Source organism: Alosa pseudoharengus, unplaced genomic scaffold (assembly GCF_046254945.1).
Source record: "Alosa pseudoharengus isolate Yale_2024_CS ecotype anadromous, Long Island Sound unplaced genomic scaffold, YU_APseudo_1.1 YU_APseudo_1.1_scf_2, whole genome shotgun sequence".
Classification (NCBI taxonomy): Eukaryota; Metazoa; Chordata; class Actinopteri; order Clupeiformes; family Clupeidae; genus Alosa; species Alosa pseudoharengus.
In genome coordinates, this window is record NW_027468663.1 from 55438115 (window position 1) to 55462758 (window position 24644).

The window sequence follows — 24644 nt, forward strand, 5'->3', positions numbered from 1 at the left end:
AGTAACTATAGGGATATGGATGACTATTCCTGAAGAGACCACCTAAGAAACTCGAATCTATTACTTATAACTTAAAGGATTTTTTGTAGGCCTAACTGTTTATTTGTGTGTAATATGTGTGTCCAGAAATCTGATGTGCAACTCAAAAAAGACGACACACAGGAAAGGTTGGATTTTATAATTTTATATGCATTTTTACATTTTACAGTTCACAAAAAAAAAAACATGCATACCAACACTAAAGCCACACACACACGCGCGCGCACGCACACAAACACACACACACAAATACTAGGATAAAGAAAAAATAAAATTAACTTATCAAATCAAAAGAACGCTATTTCGAATTCATTTTTATGTACAGTTTTTCATGACTAAATATGTTACATTCAGGACTTGTATAGGCTCTTAAAGACAGAAGCGTATGAGTATCTCCCTGCTAGAGAAAGCAAACACACAATTGAGGAGGATGCGCCACTGGCAGTCATGTGCGGTTTCTATCGTTTCTACAATTCAAATAAATGCAAGGCTTAAAAATTATGATCCTTTCTGTTTAAGTCATCCAGATCAAATAAACATAATAAACAACAACAATAAATTATCTCACTTCCAAATAGAATTCAAAACTTTGTGGAAATAAAATTCCTCTTTTTAAAAAGATATAATTTCTTTAAAAAAAATCTTCAAGTACACAGACACTTTCTAATTTAAGTAAATCAATAAAATGCTGACTCCCCACCCAGTCCCATCCCAAAACAACTGTTAACTAAAAAGGACAGGTATTTTTGCCCAGAAAGCAGCCACACAATGCAAACAGCATAATAGATTTTTTTTTTTCATTTTTCAGATTATAAGGGTCATAGCTTCAGACACACCTTTCCATTGATCAACCTCCACCATTTTGTATACCTTGACAGTCATTCAATATATATATATATATTTTTTTTCCTTTTCTGTGATGTTTGCGATAATTATTACAGGCGGCTGTAAAAGTGATTACACAGCATTTTATCCCAATATGGACAGCACAACACTGATGTGGTGAATATAGCGTCTCGAGGAGATTTCCCTGCGTCATGACTCATTTCAGGTGTTTTAGAGAAGTTAAATTGTTAGATTGTACTACAACCGACTTGGCACACATATATTGGAACAAACAAAGAGGCCAGGCCAAAGACAACTAACAGCCTCCTGATATGGGTTAAGTAGCTGTTGATAAAGCCTCCTGATATGGGTTAAGTAGCTGTTGATAAATCCTCCTGATATGGGTTAAGTAGCTGTTGATAAATCCTCCTGATATGGGTTAAGTAGCTGTTGATAAATCCTTTTTTCTTTTTAAAGTTTAAGGCATCCTCCCAAAAGCAACAAGAAATGCCTTCAATGCAGGAATGCATTTTCTGTAAACTTTTACAATTAAAAAATAACGTGATTAGAGCCACTTTTCCTGATCTTTACAATCGGTGCCTGATTAAAATCCTGTTTAAAAAAAAAAAAACAACTGTTCGTACATTGTGCATTGACGTGATTTAAACATCGTCTTTGACACAAAGTTAACATCCTAAAAACAGAGTTGAAAATGGGACTGTGTTTACTGACTGGTGCCACACCTGAAACGTTAGGGGGTGGACAGTTAAAGCTAACCTTACGCCTCTTGTCTGCTTTGATACTCAAGCCGAGGCTACCAGAAAGAGTTAACGGGGAACAGGTAAGGATCGCAGGTAAAGACACATCCCTGGGTGGAAAAACCACTAACTAAGGCCGAGTTTCCCTGGGAGGGGATGTCATTTATTTGGTGGCTGCCCATCTTTGGGCTTGGAGGCTTCCTTCCGACGGGGTTCGGAGGAGCCGCTCCGCTTCGGTCCGGCGCGGGCGGTCGCAGACTCGCTGGTGGAGGTCTTGGTGTTTGAAGGCACAGTTTTTTTATCGGTAGAAGTGGCTGTGGAAGTGGCAGCACTGGCCGCTGGGGTCTTGACCGTGGATGGGGCAGAGCTGGGATTGGCTGAGGTGGTTTTGGCAGAGGAAGCAGCTGGGGTCTGATTGGTGCTCTTGGCTGGGGCAGAGCTGGGATTGGCTGAGGTGGTTTTGGCAGAGGCAGCAGCTGGGGTCTGATTGGTGCTCTTGGCTGGGGCAGAGCTGGGATTGGCTGAGGTGGTTTTGGCAGAGGCGGCAGCTGGGGTCTGATTGGTGCTCTTGGCTGGGGCCTTAACTGTGGATGGGGCCGAGCTGGGATTGGCTGAGGTGGTTTTGGCAGAGGCAGCAGCTGAGGTCTGATTGGTGCTCTTGGCTGGGGCCTTGACTGTGGATGGGGCCGAGCTGGGATTGGCTGAGGTGGTTTTGGCAGATGCAGCAGCTGGGGTCTGATTGGTGCTCTTGGCGCTGGGGAGGGGCTTGGAGCTGGATGAGCTGGAGTTGTGTCGTCTTCGCCTACCGTCGTCACCACCAGAGGATGAGAGTCGTCTTCTCCTTCCTCCTTCCTCTCCCATTGGGGGCTAACACACACGCACGCGCACACGCACCACACACACACACACACACCACACACACACGCACCACACACACGCACCACACACACACCACACACACACACACCACACACACACACACCACACACACACACACACACACACACACACACGCACGCACAAAGACAGGCCAGTTAAACAGACATCAGAATAATGATCTAATAACCAATCTTACACAATCTGAATAAGATAAATATTATGTGTTCGGTTTCATTCTGTGTTAACTATGTGAATTTATGGGGAGACACTATGGGCGACATTTACAATGTCTAAATACAATAACAGTCACCAACAAAAATATGATCGCAGACATAACTTCAACACACACACACACACACACACACACACAACTGACCACAACTCTGAAGTCATCAACAGTCTTGAACTTGTTGAGGTGTTCTTGTAGTTTAGGATCAATGGGCTGGTTCTTCATCTGGGAGTACTTCAGGAATGCCCAGAACTTCTCCAGCCCGTACAGCTGGCCTGAACAGGGAACACCACACACACACGCACACCCACACACACCAGACACACACACACCAGACACACACACCACACGCACACACACCACACGCACACACACCACACGCACACATACACACCAAACACACACACACAAGTATTTGTGTCACTATTTACAATTCAGCTTTGATGACCTGTGACTTTACTGCTTCAGTCAATTTATGGGATTACCTCATCCATGTAATTTCACACAGACTCAGTTCAGCAAACTCTGTTTGCGTATGATAGGCCAAGAGCCCTTTCAACCCCGCTGATGATATCAAACACTTCCACACTGAGAGCAAGGGTTAACTACGGCAGACGTGGATGTTTGTATTGGTAAACAGAGAGCGGCTGATAAAATGTGGGACCTGTGACCTGCCTCACCACAGAACATCAGGAGAATCTCCCGTCTTTAGACTCCTCACCATAGATATCCTTTCATCTTTAGACTCCTCACCATAGATATCCTTTCATCTTTAGACTCCTCACCATAGATACCCTTTCATTTAGACTCCTCACCATAGATATCCTTTCATCTTTAGACTCCGAGTCCTCACCATAGATATCCTTTCATCTTTAGATAGACTCCTCACCATAGATATCCTTTCATTTAGACTCCTCACCATAGATATGAGAACTGTTAGGCCTAGGTGAATTTACAATCGCACTCAGTGGAATATTTTTAGTTTCACAGCAAAACGGCAGCTAGGGAAACGTAAATTCACTTGTTAAACTCACCTCATCAAGTCTTTCATTTAACCCACCGTTGGCTGAAGAAAAAATAACATAAAGAGAGGCCACTATGCTATGCTTTGTCATTCTCACTGGTCACTTTCTCTCTGTTTCTCATCCTCGCATGAAATATATTAGCGGGAGATTCACGTGCTCAAGGAGCTTTCCGGAGAAGTTGGATGTCTGCTCGTTTTGCGTAGTTTGAAGTAAAATATTGTAGCGCCGTATTTTGATGTGAAAATGCGTGCTTGCTACGCAAAATGCGTACAGGTTGGCAGGTCTGCTTGTATAGTATAAAAGTATAAAGTATATATACTCTTTTGATCCCGTGAGGGAAATTTGGTTTCTGCATTTATCCCAATCCCAAACAGTGAACACACAGTGAGGTGAAGCACACACTAATCCCGGCGCTGCCTGCTACAGCAGCGCACGGGGAGCAGAGAGGTTAGGTGCCTTGCTCAAGGGCACTTCAGTCGGTCGGCAACCCTCCGGTTGCAAGTCTGAAGTGCTAACCAGTAGGCCACGGCTGCCCCAAATATATGTATAGTTCATCATATGTAGAAATAAAGATAGATAATGAAAAATAAAAATAAATAACGAAAAATAAAGATAGATAATGTTTCATACCCTTCTCATAGTCCTTCAGTGTCTCCTCCTGGAAGTCTTTGAAGAGGTCAGGTCTGAATCTCCTCTCCAAGCCGTAGCTGTAGTATCGGAACAAGCACTCTAGGCCATACCTAAAAACACCATTAAACTTACATCAGAATCCAAAATAGTGTACATCAAATGTGACTTTAAAGAGAAGTAACTCAACTTTGAAGTTGAGCAACTGGTCTGCTTACTGCAGGGATATCCACCAGAGCTGTTGGCTGTGCATTGGATGAATGAATATAATGTATGTATGTATATTATCTCCTACCTTCTTTAATTAATAATGTACTAGGGTAGAGTGCAGTGCCCGTTCAAACATGCTATTCCTGTAGAAAACCCATAGCCAAATTGCATGCTCGCAGGTAGGCCTGCTTTAAAAATAGGATGATGGGGAAAAAATCATCGCAACTAATATTGAATATTATATTATGATACATTAGCCTATAATAAATGTGCAGTGAGCAGAGTTTAGGCATGGCTGCATGTGACATTTTTTACAGATCAAAATGATAAGCCTAACAGCTATTTTGAGGTAAGGCTATATGTTTATTGTTAAGCCTATTGAATAACTTCATGACAGAGAAGACAAACCATTTTGTGGAATGATGCATCATCATATGAAATTTGCAACAATGTCAGTCAAAACGTCAGCATTGACCTATACTCCAACTCATTGAGCTATACCATAGATCTGTAACGAGGTCAGGAACCAGAAAGACCTGATTAAGTGTGTCCACGTAATCCTCTGAGCCACTAAGACTCTAAATTCCTGGACACCCCCAAACACAGCGCCCTGTCCGAGCCACACACCGCGCTCCTCTGCTCTGCCTCTTACCCAGTGACGCATGTGCAGTGGAATGCCACTCTGGCAGGTGCTGAACCCAGGTGCTTAAAAACACTGCTATGCGGTCAGCCAACCAAGACATTTTTAGGCCCCCCCACCTCCGACAACCAAAAAATGCCTCCCCAAACTCTGATATTATTTTCTGATTTATGTCAAACTGCTATTCACACACACACACACACACACACAGCATGTTCCAGCATGCCAGTGTTGTTTGGTTCAGTGTGGCGACCGCACCCTCACACACCCACACTCACATATCACAACATGGAGTATATGTACATATACATATTTTAGAGTCAGTCATTGCTTCAAGCAATGGGCTCAAAGTAGGGGTGGGCGATATGGACAAAAAATAATATCTCGATATTTTTGGTGATTTTGACGATAACGATAATTAGTCGATATCCTTTAAAAAAAATGTAGAAGTCTGAGTTACAGCTCATTATTTATGAATAGCATCAATACAATAATAACCAATAACCTATCCTCAACCAATGCATTGTCACTATGACACATTTTCAATTTTGCCCATCTTGTGTGTGTGGCAATGACATGGTCTAGCCAGCTACATTAGAGAAGATGACTAGGCCTAACAGTTTCCCAAGAGAAAGTCTGAAGCTGAAGTTCCTTTCAAAAACCTTTACTTAGGATTCACTGTAAAACTAAGCAGACCAACAGAGTACATCTAAGTTATTTCCTTCGATGTTTTGTTTAAGAGAAATCATGTAGGCTAGCATTCCAAGTTACAGAATAGAAACTAATGCGTTAGCTTATGGCTAATGTAAATGAGAAATCCCATAGAGATGCTAACGGTTAGCATAATCGATACACAGATATTTAGAGCGAACTTCAGTCCATTTACAAAAGGGTTACATGAGAAGAGTTCTTTGTTTACAACTGACTATTAAAATACTCAAAGGCAAATGTTTTCTCTCCATATAATACCATGTAGGAAAAAAATGTGACTGTCTCATTAATGCTACGTGAACAGAGGTAGCTGCACAAAATCCCAAGTAGGCTACGTCTGGATCTCGCTACACAAAATAAACATGTGCCTACATGTGACAACGTGGACCCACTAGCGATCATGTGACACTTGCTCTGCTGCAACGGGGCTTCTCTTGCATACACCTCCTGGATTTAGTGAATGTATGGGGTTTCAATGCGTGATTTCCAGTGTTTTTTCCCCATAAGTAATTTAAATACTCGATAACGTAAATTTGCACATCGTTAAAACAACAATCACGATATTATCGCAGACGATATATATCGCCCACCCCTAGCTCAAAGTGACCAACGGTCAGACTGGCACTGTGTCAGTGATTGAGGGGAGCGTGTGCAGAAACGCTTTCTGAGGTTCTCGGAGATCAAACTGTGCGTGCGGTGCGATGCGGTGCACAGTTCCACACGGACCTGTAGTTCTCCTTGGCGTCGTCCACGGCATACTGCCTGAACTCCTCGTACATCTTCCTGTTGAAGTTGTCCCGCAGGAAGAAGGACCAGAACCTGAAGAGTGTGTTCATCTCCTGAGACTGGCCCACGCCCATCCGCTTCCTCTCTACACAGCAGCCAGGGGGGAGAAATGGCCATCAATCAATCAATCAAGCAATCAATCAATCAATCAATCAATCAATCAATCAATCAATCAATCAATCTGACAGCAAGAAAGTGGGGCATGTTCTAGAGTGAGGTAGTGTCTATTTTTGGCTGCAGTGTACTCAGACAGGCATTCAGGCTTCACTCATTGGTGTGGGTGTGTGTGTGTATGTGTGTGTTTGCACGCGTGTGTGTGTGTACATACCGTTCAGGCAGCGTCTGCGGTACTTGTGATACACCTGCTGGGTGAAGCCGTTCTCGCGCAGCAGGTCGTGTGAGGGGTGCCTGAACTTGGGCAGGGACTGAGGAGTACAGCCGTAACTCCCCGTCAACGCTGGGGCTCCCTCAGACGGGGACGCATTGGAACTACTGCAGAGAGAGAGAGAGAGAGAGAGAGAGAGAGAGAGAGAGAGAGAGAGAGAGAGAGAGAGAGAGAGAGAGAGAGAGAGAGAGAGACAGAGACAGAGATAGATAGAGAGAGAGAGAGAGATAGATAGAGACAGAGAGAGAGACAGAGAGAGAGAGAGAGAGGGAGAGACAGAGAGAGAGTTAGTGGGGGAGCTCAATCGGCAACTTCTTGGCTGGTTGGATTGGTACTGGTGGTCATGGTAACCAAAGTCATGATAACCTTGCCTTCTATTAAAAAAAGGACCATTAAAAATTAACTAGAAACCTGGCCGGCCATCTGGGTCCAGTAACATCATTTTGGAGCCAAAGCAGGCATAGAGAGCAGCACATCTGACCAATGCCTGCCCACAATTAACCAGTAAACTGGAGATTGCAGTAAACGCGGCCAGTTCCTTCTGGTGGCTTCACTTTTGACTGAGCACAATTTTGCAACACAATTGCTTTCTACAGTAGTGAGGTGGGACCGAGTGGGGATTGCTGTGGGATTGGGAGCCTCCTGATCACTAGTCCCCCACCTCCATCTCACCTGATGGAGGAGGACCGTGGGCGGTGCTCCCTGGAGTCCATGACCCAGCCCACATGGCACTCCATGGGGGGGTTGGAGCTGTGCCTGGTCTTCTTCTTCCTGGGGGTCTGAGGAGGGAAGAGATGGGGTAGAAAGCTCTTAGAGATCACAAGCAGCACAAACACACACACCTTCACAAAAACATTATCATTACAGAACACTGCACAACGGAGGCAGAAGTCTAAAAAAAAACTGTCAACGTGACTGTGGTAAATATACAGACTCTTAACAATCCTGGTGTTTGTCTGCTGTTAAATAACTGGGGAAAAAAAGAATTCATATCGTGTTGACACTTTTGAAGCCACTGGAATGCATGCTGTGTGTTCAACATCTTTACTCAGCTTCTGAAAAGCCTCGCGCGCAAAGCAAGTAGAAACTACACTGGCTTCCATCTGAACAGTCCATCTTTTCAAGAAACATGTCCCACGCATGCACTCACCAGTTACCCCCTGCATGCACTCACCAGTTACCCCCAGCCCACGCATGCACTCACCAGTTACCCCCTGCATGCACTCACCAGTTACCCCCAGCCCACGCATGCACTCACCAGTTACCCCCTGCCCACGCATGCACTCACCAGTTACCCCCTGCATGCACTCACCAGTTACCCCCTGCATGTTCAAATGAACTGATTACTATAAATGAGACATGTGCCAAAAGCCATGCGCACGGTCGCTAGATACCCCTGTGTGTCCGTGCGCACGGTCGCTAGATACCCCTGTGTGTCCGTGCGCACGGTCGCTAGATACCCCTGTGTGTCCGTGCGCACGGTCGCTAGATACCCCTGTGTGTAAAGGCACTTAGGACCGGCATCTCTTACGGTTTGATCGATGGTGCCGGTCTCCTTGATGACCGGGTAGAAGCGGGGCATCTTGCTGGGGTCCTGGCGACCGGGCGTGCGTGGGGTACGAGGGGTCTTCGGAGCCCCGGGAGAGTCGGGCACCATCTTGGGCAGAGAGTGAGCCATGCTGGACTCCTCTGTTGGGAAACCAGAGATGGCCAGGAACACAAACAATCAATCAACCGCCCGAACAACGGAACAACAAACATGTGTTGCAATTGAGTAAATATGTGTTTTGGAGAGTGTGTGTGTGTGTGTGTGTGTGTGTACATACGTACCAGGCTGCGGTGGAGGTGGGGGAACTTCCTGGGTGGCATCCATGGGAGTTTTCGGGGCGAAGGTGTTGAACTCATCTTGAGTGATGACGTTCAGCTTCTTGAAGTTCTCCACCTCCTGAAAACCCGGAGGCCAGAGGAACAGTAACACGTCAGCTGGTCAGAACCAACACTACGGGATTTCCCCCCAAACTTTCACATGTCAAACTCATCGTTGCGTTGCGTTGCGTTGCGTTGCGTTGCGTTGCGTTGCGTTGCGTTTGGGCCGTTACGCTACCATTCAAACGTTTGGGGACACTTACAAATGGCCTTGCCTTCCATAACATCAACCACGAGTTTGATTAGGAAATGAAGCCGGATGAACAAGGCTGGAAATAGTGACTTCTAAAAAAAATAATCATTGTGCCTTGGGCTGGAATAAGTAATCAATTAATTGATTAATTAATAACTATTTTGGTAATTGGTTAATCGGTTTGGATCATGCAGCTTCTTAAACATGATTATTTTCTGCTTTACTCCTCTATGACAGTTAAAGAAAATAATGTGTGACCAAAACAAGGTATTTCTGTTAAAGAAAATAACGTGTGACCAAAACAAGGTATTTGAGAACATAATCTTGGAATTTGGGAAACACACCAATCACCACATGTTCACCAACTCGAGAAAATAATCAACAGATTCATCTACTATGACAATTATTGTTAGCTGCAGCCCTAACTGTGGCCCTCAACCTCTGCGTTTGTCAAAGAATCCGTCATTTGCAACATGGATAAAAAACAAGGTCCCCAAACTTTTGAACACAGTGTGTATCCATGAACAACAGACATTATGTTAAATGTAAACAGCATGACTATCTGTGTCTAGTATTGCCACCGAGAGAGACAGAGAGATGTGTGTGTGTGTGTGTGTGTGTGTGTGTGTGTGTGTGTGTGTGTGTGTGTGTGCCATCTCTCAACACCGCAACGTGTTCACCGATGGGGGCCTGCCGCTGCCTGAGGGAGTGAACTATCAGCCTAATCTCTCTGGAGCTCTGGATGAGGAAGCCAGTAAACAAGTCACGTGCGCACACGCACACACACACACACACACACGCACGCACGCACGCACACGCACACGCATGCACACACGCACACACGCACACACGCACACACGCACACACACACACACGCACACACACACACACACACAAACAATCAATTCCACCTACTGTAACTTGTGCAATTTCGGAGAATTTCAGTTTTTAAACATAAAATTAGGTATCATTTTCTACCTGTTAAGTAGGTGACTGATTTCATTCAACTCTATTCCATAAACCTAGATGAAATAAACTTTAATGTGTATATAGACAGAGATTATGAAGCTTTTAACAATAAATACTAACATCATGACACATAAAACAAACAAGCAGGCAAGCTAGCAAGCATGTTTTCATCAGTAGGAGAGATTATCTATTTTTACTTAACTGTAAAAAGCTCAAAGATTTTATCACTCTTTAAATTCAAGCGCAAAGATTTGATCACTCTCAGTCGAGCAAAAAGATCTTCAGACAGCCTGTTCCTGGGTAACTGTAATGTTACTTTCTAGAGTCGCGTCCTCACGGGCAGATTAGCCCAGTCCATTTCACGGTCTAACATTAAACGTTAAAAGTTTTTATTTGCAGACTAAAAAAAAAAAAGCAAAACAATGACGAGATTCCAAACAGTCCATCAGACATCCTCATGCATTAAAGTGTTTATGGAGGTCATTATCTTAAAATACAGAATTCTATCATAAAAACATTTCTTTCCAATAAACTTAAAAATAATTTCATGAAAGATTCTCTATCAACATAATAAATAACACCAACATACTATAATCATATTACATGAAAACAACTGTATTTATGTAAATATTGAAGTTAATGTTAGAGACATGGGTTTGGGCTTAATACAGCGGCCCTATCCTTAATTCTCCTAAACAGACAACAACGGACTCAGGAACAAATTGGAGCAGGTGCAGTGCCTACAGGCTTCATGCATACTTTCATATCATGGAATTCTACTGGTATTCCATGTGCAAATATGTATGGAATCCAGAATCGCAGGGCAAGTTCTGAGCAAGACTTTAAGTGTTCTATGGAGGGAACAGCACACTCTTTATCAAGCTGCTGTACTTTGACCTTAGGACTCCAAGGCAAAAAAAAGAAAAAAAAAGAAAAGGTGACCGACCAATGACCATGTATGGCCCTGGCATGTGAACACATCTGGGACTTTTCACACACTGTGGAACATTATCAACCTTATCAGATATGACTAGCTGAAGGCTACTGGAACTCTAGCGTTGATGGCGTCTTTACTAATGAAGTGGAGCACAAGACTGGTTTAGCTGGTCTGTGTTTAATAGTCGTCAGAGTGACCATGGTCATTCAGAGAGAGAGGGGGAAAGGGGCGTTGGTCAGGCTTGGGTCCAGGTGTTACTGAGAGCAAAAAAAAGACAGCAAATCATATCCTGACTCATCAGAAGATGCATCTCCTCTCCTCCTCTCCTTCCTGCCACTTTTCATTTTTCTTTTCTATCCCTCGCTTCTCTCTGACCCTGTCCTCTACGTCTCTCTGGCCCTCTGAGCATTTTCCACCTGCTTGCAAAAAAAAGACAAACACACACACACACACACACACACACACACACACACACACACACACACACACTGATAACCGATGGAAAAAAAGAGTGCTGATAGCTTCAGGTACATACACTGATAATGACCAAACTAACGTGGTGCCCACAACTATCCGGTTGTTAAGTCTGACGTCTCGGGTCCAACAGCTTAATCGTCAAAAAACGCTTACTAGCCCAACTGGCCAGTTTTCGCAACTTGTTAACTAGGGCTGAACGATTTATTGCATTTGCGATAATATCGCGATATGATGAAACGCGATTTTCAAACCGCAAAGGCTGCGATTACGCTTCGTAATATGTGACATCACCAAAACGCATTTATACTTGCGCTTGCCGACGCGCCACCGACTCTTCACACCGACCACTGAAGAAGCAAAAAACGTAAACAAGAGGACCAGCTAACAGTGTCAAGAAAGGTCTGATCAATAGAGCTACTTTGGTTAAAAATAAACCTCTTCATTACCTTTTGATCGAACCTGCCATGTCCCTGGTTCTAGTTCATAATTCCCCTGTGCTGCTACTCTGGCTGGTACCTTCGTTCACTTGTCCAGCTGACGATTAAAACTCCACGACTGTTTAGGCTGCACAGCAGCCATTCACCTGTGCACTGGGGACTTTGTTTACTGGAGTACAGTGACAGTGGGGGCATTTGCGGTATCTAAGGGGGTTGGCGGCGCATTCCATCTCACAGGTAATGAATTGATGCATAATGTTATCTGCAAGTACCGGTAGTTGACACAGCTAACCACCAAAAACCCAGCTGTTCTAACATTAGCTTACCAGCTAAGGCTCTAGGCTACATACATGCTGCTAACTGCTGATAACTTTGCCTGTTTAAAGAGTTTTGTCTCCTCAATTGGCTTTGTGGTGATATGAACAAACTAGTTAATTTGCATGCATGTGTATTGCGCTGCAGTGTTGATGATGCTAACCTTTAGTTAACACCGAGCAGAACAGTCATTCAGCCGCATTTATTTGCGCTGTAACAATCTACAGTCGTTTGTTACGATTCACGTGCAAGTAGCCTACAGAGGAGAGGAGCGGGTCTGTGTGTGTGTGTGCGTGCGCGCGTGTGTATGGAGAGCACAGGACAAGGAGAAGCCGTGTCAGTGCCACTGCATGTAGACCTAACTGTTAACTAACGAAAGAAGATCAATATCTACATGAAATAGAAACAAAATAGAAACCTTGTTTACAAGGCTGGAAGTTCAACAAATATAGGTCTACTAATGTGATTAAAATAGTTAAATAAAAAATATTTCATTCATCAATCTTATTCAATGACCTAATGCAGTCATTTTAATACAGTAACTACTGTAGCTGTGCAGCCAGGTGATATAATCAAGGGGAACGTCCAGGCTTCCGCAAAAAATAGGGTTTTATTAGGCTGAGGCAACAAGGGAGTAGTAGGATGGCAATGTTCTTAAAGGCTGCTCTGAATAGCGGAAAAAATAGTTTATTTTACTGTCTATGGAGAAAACCGAGTGGCTCTGAAAGCCGTTGACCCAGAAAGAGATTTGTTATCCCATTATTGCATCATCACTTAATAACCGAATAGTATGAGCAGGTGTTTATTTCACTGGACAAAATGGAGTTATTTTCATAACTTCCACAACGCATTTTCCCTGGACGAGTTAAGCCCTGTCCACATATACGGCGGCTTGCTAGCGCATTGGTCACTCAAAAGTTGAGCGCTGCAGAGGCAGAAGCAAGCATGTTATGTCAGAAGTTAACTATAACTCAGGGCTCTGGGGCACGGAGATCCTTTTGGCCCAGTTGCTCCTCTGGGAGTACAGCGAGTTTATGAGCAGCCAGCTGCACTCCCACGTATGGAGTCACACCATCAGCAGCAGGCAGAGATGCCAATAAATAAGGGGTTATTTTGGGAAGTGCTGCATGCTGGGAGATCCTGTGTGTGTGTGTGTGTGTGTGTTTGTGTGTGTGTGTAGTGTGTGCATGGTGTGTGCGTGTGTGTGTGTGTGTGTGAGTGTGTGTGAAGTGTGTGAGTATGTGTATCGTCCGTGTGTGAGTGTGTGTGTAGTGTGTGCATGGTGTGTATGTGTGTGTGTGTGATTGAGTGTGTGTGTGTGTGCGAGTGTATAGTGTATGAGTATGTGTAGTGTGTGCATGGTGTGTGAGTGTGCATGGTGTGTGAGTGTGTGTAGTGTGTGAGTGTGTGTAGTGTGTGAGTATGTGTATCGTCCGTGTGTGAGTGTGTGTGTAGTGTGTGCATGGTGTGTATGTGTGTGTGTGTGTGTGTGTGTGTGTGTGTGTGAGAGTGAGTGTGTGTGTGTATGTGTGTGTGTGTGTGAGTGTGTGTGTGCGAGTGTATAGTGTATGAGTATGTGTAGTGTGTGCATGGTGTGTGAGTGTGCATGGTGTGTGAGTGTGTGTAGTGTGTGAGTGTGTGTAGTGTGTGAGTATGTGTATCGTCCGTGTGTGAGTGTGTGTGTAGTGTGTGCATGGTGTGTATGTGTGTGTGTGTGTGTGTGTGTGTGTGTGAGAGTGAGTGAGTGAGTGAGTGAGTGAGTGAGTGAGTGAGTGTGTGTGTGTGTGTGTGTGAGTGAGTGAGTGTGTGTGTGTGTGAGTGAGTGAGTGTGTGTGTGTGTGAGTGTGTGTGTGTGTGTGAGTGTGTGTGTGTGTGTGTGTGTGTGTGTGTGTGTGTGTAGTGTGTGCATGGTGTGTATGTGTGTGTGTGTGTGTGTGTGTGTGTGTGTGTGTGTGTGTGTGTGAGTGTGTGAGTGCGTGTGTGCGAGTGTATAGTGTGTGAGTATGTGTAGTGTGTGCATGGTGTGTAGTGTGTGTGTGAGTGTGTGTGTGAGTGAGTGTAGTGTGTGAGTGTGTGTAGTGTGTGTATTGTCCGTGCGTGAGCGGGCAAGTGAGTCTGGGGGACCTGAGGACTTTGGAGCCTTGGCCTACTGTATGCACTCACTGGAAATTAGAGCAGACTTAAAGGATCAAATGGGGTTTGTGTTGATGACGTTAGGGAACGTCTGACCCAAGCAGTGGTGTCAAATGGCTGGGGAACCAACTGGGACTTTGTACCCCCAGATCATACCAACATCAGGGACCCTAACTTCAATGACAGCAGAGTGCAAGGTCAGGCAACAAGAATAGTGTCTCGCGTATGAAATGGGGCTATTGTGTGGTGTGTGGCCCTGAGTGGACCCACAAATGTTTGTGCTATAGATCTTTCTGATGGCATTAAATAAGCAATTAGATTCAAATAAGTAATAAAATTAGTTAGACTTAACGTCATTTAGCGCGTCATTGAAATAAGGACCCTAGGACTCATGCATGACTCACGTTAGGGTCCTAGGTAAGTCTCAAGGTAGGACTCAAGGACGCGAGTAGGACTCAAGTAAGTCTCAAGGTAGGACTCAAGGACGCGAGTAGGACTCAAGGCAGGACTGGTCTTGGCGGGGCTGGTTACCTTGGTGTTGGCACAGTCTAGCAGCTGGTCCTCCTCGTGCCAGAGGTCCTGCTCGTAGTAGAACAGGCCGTCGTTGATGGCGTTGGCGAGGTCGGCGGTGATTTTGGCGCGGGACTCGTGATTCCCCGTCCGGTCGCCCTGGGGATGCTTGCGCATGTACGGCGGCGTCTGGGTGACGATCAGGATCTTGTTGACGTCACTGTCGTCCAGCTCGTCATCGGAGTCGTCTGACCAATCAGTGAAGGTGTTCTTGCGGGGCGCCCCAAGGTTCTCCATCTCTTCGTCGAACATGAAGTCCAGTTCCTCCAACTCGGGCTCAGCCTGGGGTCGTGGAACCGTCTGGGCATGCTCCACGCGTTCCTGAACGTTCCCAAACAAAACCAAACGTTAAGCCAAGGCGAAAAAATACCAGAACATATAATATTATTTAGCTAGTGTTATTTCCAAATGTTATTCAGCTAGTATTAATAAGTAGAATGGCTATTATGCTTTAGATGCATTTAGCCTATCTGCACAACTGACTTATAGGTAGGTACATAGGAATATTTACTGAGCTTTGTGTAGGTAACTTCCTTTTCTGTTCATTCAAAACTGTGAGGAAGCACACATCATTGGACTAAATCCACATCTCACTGTTAACAATACTGCTGGGTAGAGTGCTCAGCCAGTACAAACATTTACAATTCAAAGTGGCGACATGGTGGTTTGCGAAATTTGGTTGCACGTGAAATGCTATACGGAGGCAATTGGAATACAACGCAATGAAGATGGAGAGAAGTAAGGAAGAGAAAACGGGATGGAAAAGAGAAAGAAAGGGAGGGAGGGAGGGAGGACAGGAGAGGAGGAGAGGAGTACTCAACTGGAGACGGAGGGATGGACTCAGTGGATTTGGGGACAGAGGTGGCATCAGCAGACTGGACCACAGAGGAGTTAGAGGAGAGAGAGAGAGGGAGAGGGAGGAGAAGGGGGAGAGAGGGAGAGAGAGAGAGAGTGTGAGAAAGAAAGAAAGAAAGAAAGAAAGAGAGAGGGGGAGGGGGGAGAGGGAGGGGAAAGGAGAAGCACAACGTGGGGACAGACGGCACAGGAGATAAGACAGGATTGAGTAAAGGAGCAGTGGATATAGATGGAGTTGAGGAGCAGTGGATGTGGATGGAGTTGAGGAGCAGTGGATGTGGATGGACTTGAGGTTACAATTGAAGATTAATTAGAGGGGTGACACAGGAAACACAAAGCAACTCAAACAGGAAGTTGGTGTGGTGTGTTGGTGTTCCATGGCACTGTCTAAGAGGGGAAGGATTGAATCAGGGTGAAGAGGTGAGCCAGATAGATACAGAGAGGAATAGAGGAAGCAGAGTAACTGAGAGAGAGACGGGTAGCCCATGGCAACGATAGAGAGAGACAGGCAGCCCATAGCAACGATAGAGAGAGACAGGCAGCCCATGGCAACGATAGAGAGAGACGGGTACCCATGGCAACGGTAGAGAGAGACGGGTAGCCCATGGCAACGATAGAGAGAGACGGGGAGATGGACGGCAGATCTGGGAATGGGGTGATGGGGCACGAGAGCTGCATCCTGAACTGGGCATGGGGCACAAGGAGTCAGGGCCGTGAGAGGGGGCAGTGAGGGGGGGCCGTAAGGGGGTAGTGAGGGGGGGCAGTGAGGGGGCAGTGAGGGGCAGTGAGGGGGCAGTGAGGGGGCAGTGAGGGCAGTGAGGGGGCAGTGAGGGGGGCAGTGAGGGGGCAGTGAGGGGCAGTGAGGGGGCAGTGAGGGGGCAGTGAGGGGGGGCCGTGAGGGGGCAGTGAGGGGGCAGTGAGGGGGCAGTGAGGGGGCAGTGAGGGGGGGCAGTGAGGGGGGGTAGTGAGGGGGGGCAGTGAGGGGGGGCAGTGAGGGGGGGTAGTGAGGGGGCAGTGAGGGGGGGTAGTGAGGGGGCAGTGAGGGGGGGCAGTGAGGGGGCAGTGAGGGGCGGACAGCACCTTGGCCTTCCCTGAGGAGTGGCGGTGTCTCTTCTCCACCTGGACCCACTCCTCTGTGTGCGGATCCATTGTGCTGCCAGACGGGCCTTTGGGCTCGGAGCTCTTCACCGCGGAACCGGACGGAACCACGGCCGGGGCGCAGGAGTCCGCAGGCTGAGGGGTCGGTTCCGGTGCTGGGTCTTTAGATTCACCGGAGGGTTCTGCGTTGTCATTGGTGGTTTTGGTGGGCGAGGTCGACACTGAAGGGAAGGAGAGGAGACCAATCAGGAGAGGGGAAGGAGAGGAGACCACACTGAAGGGTTCTCTCAGCCTCTTACGGAACAGATCATTACAGCTGTGGTGAGCTGTAAGCCTGAAGCCAAAAAGGAGGCAAAACAAAAATATGGTCATTCATAGAAAACAAAAATATGGTCATTCCTAGAAAACAAAAATATGGTCATTCATAGAAAACAAAAATATGGTCATTCATAGAAAACAAAAATATGGTCATTCCTAGAAAACAAAAATATGGTCATTCATAGAAAACAAAAATATGGTTATTCATAGAAAACAAAAATATGGTTATTCCTAGAAAGACCACAGCATTCTTGCCCGCTACAGGAACCTTGGAAACATCCACTCTTGCACTCACAGCTTCCCACAGTGACACTTTGACCTTTTCTTTCACAATGGACACTAGTCAGTCCAGTTGAGGCTTCTCCATTATCATAATTACCATCATTTAAGTGTCACTGAACACAAGAATAAGTGCAGAACGATCCAAATCTGACCCAAAACAGCAAAGAGGTTCCTGTGGCTTGTGTGTGACTGCGCTAACATGTCCTACACTGAGAGCATCTCTGATCTAACATCTCTCTCACTGAGAGCATCTCTGATCTAACATCTCTCACACTGAGAGCATCTCTGCTCTAACATCTCTTACACTGAGAGTTATCTCTGATCTAACATCTCTCACACTGAGATTATCTCTGCTCTAATATATCTTACACTGAGAGCATCTCTGATCTAACATCTCTCACACGGAGAGCATCTCTGATCTAACATCTCTTACACTGAGAGCATCTCTGATCTAACATCTCTCACATGGAGTATCTCTGATCTAACATCTCTCACACTGAGAGCATCTCTGATCTAACATCTCTAACACTGAGAGTATCTCTGATCTAACATCTCTCACACTGCGTATTTCTGCTCTAATAACTCTCTGATAAGTAAGTGGGCTTATTTGGATTCCATTTCTATAGGAAATCCCCCAACAACTTGCAGTGCTTTTGGATCCTTAAATGACGCTACCATCTTTAGTGCAAATGTCCCGGCAGCACTCAGCTGGGTTATATTAGGAGCTCATGAAGGCCCGCTGAGGAGCACAAACCCCAGGCATGTGTTTCTATTGGCAGAGCCCCACACATCCTACAGAGTAGACAGGGACCGCAATCAAATGGGCCTCGGACTCACTTTCTTATTTAATAATGAAAAGACAAACCCTGGCCAATCATCAGAGCACTTGTAGTTACCTGCTGATCTGGTTTGTTTCTGTGAAAATCACTGACAATATTCTGATATTATGTTGGCATTTTCAATTGAATTAAACCGACATGTAATATATCACCAATAGTTTCTCACAAATGGCTGAGGATGAGAGGTTCTGTCTGGCCACACATTTCGGGCAGAGCCTGAGCTGGTGCGTTGTGTGTGTGTGTGTGTGTGTCTATGTGTGTGTGTGTGTGTGTGTGTGTCTATGTGTGTGTGTGTGTGTGTGTGTGTGTGTGTGTCTATGTGTGTGTGTGTGTGTGTGTGTGTGTGTGTGTGTGTGTGAGAGTGTGTGTGAGACATACATGTGCCTGAGGAAAGGTTCTGTCGGGGCACAAACTCGGGGCAGTGGGTGAGCTGGTGCATTGTTTGTGTGTGTGTGTGTGTGTGTGTGTGAGACATACATGTGCCTGAGGAGAGGTTCTGTCGGGGCACAAACTCGGGGCAGTGGATGAGCTGGTGCATTGTGTGTGTGTGTGTGTGTGTGTGTGTGTGTGTGTGTGTGTGTGTGTGTGTGTGTGTGTGTGTGTGTGTGTGTGTGTGTGTGTGTGTGTGTGTGTGACATACGTGTGCCTGAGAGGTTCTGTCGGGGCACAAACTCGGGGCAGTGGATGAGCTGGGTGAAGTCGGTGCGGGGGGTGTCCAGGGGGGCGGTGGGGATGGGCCACTGCTCAGGGTCCTCCTTACGCCTGATCTGCTCGTCCACCAGCTCCACCACCGTGCTGTTCTTCAGAGCCTGGACACACACACACACACACACACACACACACACACACACACACACACACACACACAAAACAACAGGCATTAAACCAAAGATAAACACACACCCACACAGAAGCGCACACACAGACATACACATAACATCACATACATTAAACCACAGATAAACACACACACACACACACACACACACAAAACCATAAACAAGTGTTACCAAACACAAACCTTTAACCACAGTTACCAACAAACACATACAAAACACGACAGACAAACATACATTAAACCACAGCTACTAACTCATAGACAACACAATACAGACAAACACAAACATTCATCAAATCCAAAACAAACAAATACACACACAAGCACATGAGGATGTTATAATATACACATTCAGTCCAATCACACAAACACATAGGCTGTCTGTGTGTATGTGTGTGCGCGTGTATGTGTGCGTGTGTGTGTGTGGGTGTGTCTGTGTGTGTGTGTGCGCACAAGCACGTTTGTGTATGTGCGTGCATGTACACACCTCAGTGATAAGGTTGATGTCGGTTTTGAGGGCCTGCACCCTTGGGGCAGCCGTGGCCTACTGGTTAGCGCTTCAGACTTGTTACCGGAGGGTTGCTGGTTCAAACCCCAACCAGTAGGCACGGCTGAAGTGCCCTTGAGCAAGGCACCTAACCCCTCACTGCTCCCCGAGCGCCGCTGTTGTTGCAGGCAGCTCACTGCGCCGGGATTAGTGTGTGATTCACCTCACTGTGTGCTGAGTGTGTTTCACTAATTCACGGATTGGGATAAATGCAGAGACCAAATTTCCCTCACGGGATCAAAAGAGTATATATACTTATACTTACTTATACCCGTTTAAAGCTGTGTGTATGCGTGTGTGTGTGTGCATGTGTGCGTGCGTGTATACACACACACACACACACACACCTTACTGATGAGGTTGATGTCGGTCGTGAGGGCCTGCACGCAATGGAAGCTCTCTCTCTCTGTGTGCGTGCGTGCGTGCGTGCGTGCGTGCGTGCGTGCGCATGTGTGCGTGCGTGTACACACCTCAACGATGAGGTTGACGTCGGTGGTGAGGGCCTGCACACGATGGAAGCTGGCGATGAGGGAGATGGGCAGGAAGCCCTTGGCGTCCATCTTCCTGCGCAGGAAGAAGTCCCGCTCCAGGTTGTGCAGACTGAAGTAGTACTCACTGCACAGAGAGAGGTACACACACAGATCACACACACACACAGGTCACAGAGAGAGGGACACACTACAGATCACACACACACACACACAGGTCACAGAGAGAGGAACACACTACAGATCACACACACACATAGGTCACAGAGAGAGAGACACACTACAGATCACACACACACAGGTCGCACAAACCCCTTTAACAACAACGCCCAACTGCAGCTCTAATAACAGCGTCTTCCCTAGGTGTGTCTAGGCAAGTCTACAGCAACATGGGCTCCACACAACCCCATTCAGAACAGGGACATGGGCTACACACAACATGGGCTACACACAACATAAGTTACACACAACATGGGCTACACACAACATGGGCTTATCTTTTTGACACAATAGTTGAACCCATGGAAATGGGCCCCCTGGACACACAGTACAAATAAGGTCAAAGGTGAGAGGTCAGGGGTGAGGGGTCAAGGGCCGCTGCTCCCCCCCCGGTCATTAAGGGCAGGCTGAGGCTTTACTGTTGGGGCAGAGGGCCCGTTAAAGATTAAGACTAGTCTGGAATTGAATGGCATTTTTGATGCAGATTAACACATTTAGGACAATTCTAGCATAATCCTACTGCACTGAAGGGCTAGAAGCACACGCACGCACACACACACACACACACAGAAACAGGAAGAGAGAGATGAAAAACATAAAGAAAAGAGAAAAGAAGCAGCCGACTTCGACAGCAGGAGCCGAGTGAAAACTAATTAGAAACACAGAGAGAATCACTCAGAACGAAACCAGGTCAAGTGACTCATTACTCCAATTCCACCGCTGATGATTCGCCTGTCTAACCGCCTGTCAATACCACCACTCCCCCCCTGTCTCTCTCTCTCTCTCTCTGTCCATCACTTACTTTCTCTGTCTGTGCATCCCTCGTTCTCCTTCATTCTCTCCTTTCCTCTTAATCACCATCTCCCTCATTTTTTCTCTTGATTTGCTCAGTTATCACATTCTAACCCCCCCCCGGTGACTAGGCTGAGGGCAGGAAGCTGAGGGTGTCCTGCCCGCCCCACCCCCCCACCCCCCGGTGACTAGGCTGAGGGTGTCCTGCCCCCCCCGGTGACTAAGCTGAGGGTGTCCTGCCCCCCCCCCCGGTGACTAGGCTGAGGGTGTCCTGCGACTGCGACAGTCGTGATGTGCTGGTGTTACACTTGTTTGTCAGGGGCGATGGCACAAGCTGAACTTGCAGTTGCACCTCTTCTCTCTCCCTCCCTCCCTCTCTTCTCTATCCCTCTTTCTCCACCTCTTCACACACATCTCACACCATCCTTATCTGTTCATCCACTTAATGCACTTCATGCTTTGACCTCTTGCCCTGCTGTCTCTTGCCCTGCTCTCTCTTGCTCACTGCTCCTGTTTCTCCTCCCCCTCTCCACCCTTCTTTAGAACTCTTCTTCTTGTGATCTCTCCATCTCTTTATCAGTACAGCGCAGTCAGTATTATTTTTCATTTCCTCTGCTCTTGAGCTGAGAGATGAGTGCTTTAGCCAGAGGCAGGATTCCAGGGCCGGGGCTCAGGCTGGCTGGCGTGCTCTCTCCTCTCCCCCCCCCCTCCCCCCCTCCTCCTCTCCAGTGCCCGGTCCACCCCCCCTCTCCAGTGCCCGGTCCCTCTCCACCTCTACTTCAGGTCAGCTGGTCCATGGCTCTGGGTCTTTGGCAGCACGCCTCTACACACACAGCAGCCCTCCGAGCACACACACACACAATCACTCAGACACACACACTCTCCAACCCCCACCCAGGGCAGGATTCACAGAGAGACAGAGAGAGAGAGAGAGAGAGAGAGAGAGAGAGAGAGAGAGAGAGAGAGAGAGAGAGAGAGAGAGAGCGAGAGAGAGAGGTATGTGCAGGTGCACTGAGCTGACATTTTGTTCTCCTGCTTCTTCCTCATACCATGTGCTTTCCCTCACTGGCATGTTGGCCTCCTCTGTGGATCAGTTCACTTCTATAGTGCTGCTGCAGCTCAGGGAACAAAACCTCTCTGTGTGTGAAGCTGACACACCTCAAAACAAATGACACTTCCTCTTTGCATCCATTTCAAGGAGCATAATGACAATTAATTAAGTTAACTCGTGTTACTACTTTATTTATTCATTTGGCTGACCTCTTCTTTCAGAGCCACTTACAGATGACCATTATTACAAGGGCCAGTGACCCCAGAGCCACTTGCGGTATAAGAGCCTTGCTCAAGGGCGCAGCGGTGGCCGCTGGGATTTGACCCCACAACTTCACTAGCTGCTGCATGCTAGCCCAGCTCCTTAGCCTCTAGCCTAAGAGCCTGTCGTTTGATGCACTGCCACCCAGAGCCCTCCTGTCAGAAGCCACATCACTAGCGCCCCCTAATGACTCTTAATGGCCCTGCGCCCCCCCCCAACCACGTCTCCCGCTCCCCCAGAGGGAGCAAGCCCCCAAAGGCTACATGCTATTCAGGAGAGAGAGAGACAGAGAGAGAGAGAGAGAGAGAGAGAGAGAAAGAAAGAGAGAAAGAAAGGAGAGAGAGAGAGAGAGAGAGAGAGAGAGAAAGAAAGAAAGAAAGAGAGAGAGAGAGGAGAGAGAGAGAGAAAGAAAGAAAAAAGAAAGAGAGTGAGAGAAGGTCTGAGAAAAGACAGTAAGGGAGAACGTGAGAGTGATGGAAATAGGAAGCAGAAGAGATGAGACCAAAGGAACCCAGTGCCCCCCTCTTTCTCTCCCTCGGTCCCTCCCCATCTCTCTCTCTCTCTCTCTCTCTCCCCATCTCTCTCTCTCTCTCTCTCCCCATCTCTCTCTCTCTCTCTCTCTCTCTCTCTCTCTCCCCATCTCTCCCCATCTCTCTCTCTCTCTCCCCATCTCTCTCTCTCTCTCTCTCCCCATCTCTCTCTCTCTCTCTCTCTCTCTCTCTCTCTCTCTATGTCTCTCTCTCTCTTTTCACTTCCTGCCCCAGATCATTTACACCCCCTCAGCCTCCCCTGGGCACGGGGCTAAATATAGGATGGACAGACACAGACACAGACACACACACACACACACACACACACACACACACACACACACACACACACACACACACACACACTTACTCCTGCCACACTGACTAGATGTTCTGCACCATCAGCGCCACCTACTGGTGACAGGCAGATCCCGATTTACACAACTAAATTCTAATCCTAATTCATGTCAAATACTTTTCTTTCCATGAGAGTTTTGTAACTATACAGTCAATACTGTAACTGTACTATCATGCCAATAGACAGTTGAATTTGAATTTGAGAGGGAGAGAGAGAGAAAGAAAAAAAAGAAAAATAGAAAGAGAGAAAGAGAGAGAAAGAAAAAGCAAGGGAGAGAGAAAGAAAAAGAGAGACCGGAGAGAGAGAAAGAAAGAGAGAGAGAGAGAGAGAGAGAGAGAGAGAGAGAGAGAGAGAGAGAGAGAGAGAGAGATCTAACTTCACTGAGAATCAGTGGTGTCTCCTCAGTGACTGCATCACTTCTCACGTGAGGACGAGACCCAAACAGGCCTCTTTTGAGCAGAGAAGGTCAAACACAGCTTCAGGGAGGACACATTCTCTTTAGATCACACACACTTCATTTTGTTTAGTCATGTCTCACACACACACACACACACACACACACACACACACACACACTTCACTTTGTTTAGTCATGTCTCTGGCTTAGGCTTATTCACTTAGAAAGTTGATAATTCCTGGAAAGGTTAACTTCCTAGACTAGAGGTGTATTCTAATGTAGATTATGGCTTGGTCAGATTACACGATTTCAGCCCAACTTTGCCACAATTTTGTTGTAGCCAATAAATTTCCAGCGTTGTACAGGAATATGAAAGGTTCGGGAACGAAGCAGATGGAGGAACGTGTCTTGTAATGTGACATATTCCACGACCAGCGATTTATTGTCTGCAACGTTCCACAACCCCACGACAAAAAGTCTAGCATGTCAAGTTTTTTGGAGAATCTCCTACAACACTATGTTGACATACTATGACGACACACGAGCAAACGATGAGGCTACATGATCTTGTAATGTGGCCAATCTCCCGACAGAGACGCATCAAGAATGTATGGTTCTATGATGGCATGGCCTTACATGGGCAATCCTTAACAGACCATCGTAGAGGACAAAACAATTGTGTAATCTGACTAAGCCATTA

The 24644-nt window shown here is 46.6% G+C and overlaps 1 protein-coding gene across 1 annotated transcript in view; it reads right to left on the reverse strand.

Annotated features, from left to right (window-relative positions):
• Nucleotides 1-168: 168 nt before the first annotated feature.
• larp1b (La ribonucleoprotein 1B) overlaps nucleotides 169-24644 on the reverse strand; it is a 38058-nt gene continuing 13582 nt past the window's right edge. Inside the window, exons 7-18 of the mRNA XM_076295556.1 lie at nucleotides 20319-20463; nucleotides 19104-19272; nucleotides 17007-17245; nucleotides 15033-15392; nucleotides 8945-9059; nucleotides 8646-8803; nucleotides 7787-7893; nucleotides 7058-7221; nucleotides 6670-6814; nucleotides 4386-4495; nucleotides 2878-3005; nucleotides 169-2489 (exon numbers count right to left, since the gene is read on the reverse strand). Coding sequence (XP_076151671.1) covers nucleotides 1782-2489; nucleotides 2878-3005; nucleotides 4386-4495; nucleotides 6670-6814; nucleotides 7058-7221; nucleotides 7787-7893; nucleotides 8646-8803; nucleotides 8945-9059; nucleotides 15033-15392; nucleotides 17007-17245; nucleotides 19104-19272; nucleotides 20319-20463 — 2548 coding nt within the window. The 3' untranslated portion in view covers nucleotides 169-1781. The remainder of the gene's footprint in view (nucleotides 2490-2877; nucleotides 3006-4385; nucleotides 4496-6669; nucleotides 6815-7057; nucleotides 7222-7786; nucleotides 7894-8645; nucleotides 8804-8944; nucleotides 9060-15032; nucleotides 15393-17006; nucleotides 17246-19103; nucleotides 19273-20318; nucleotides 20464-24644) is intronic.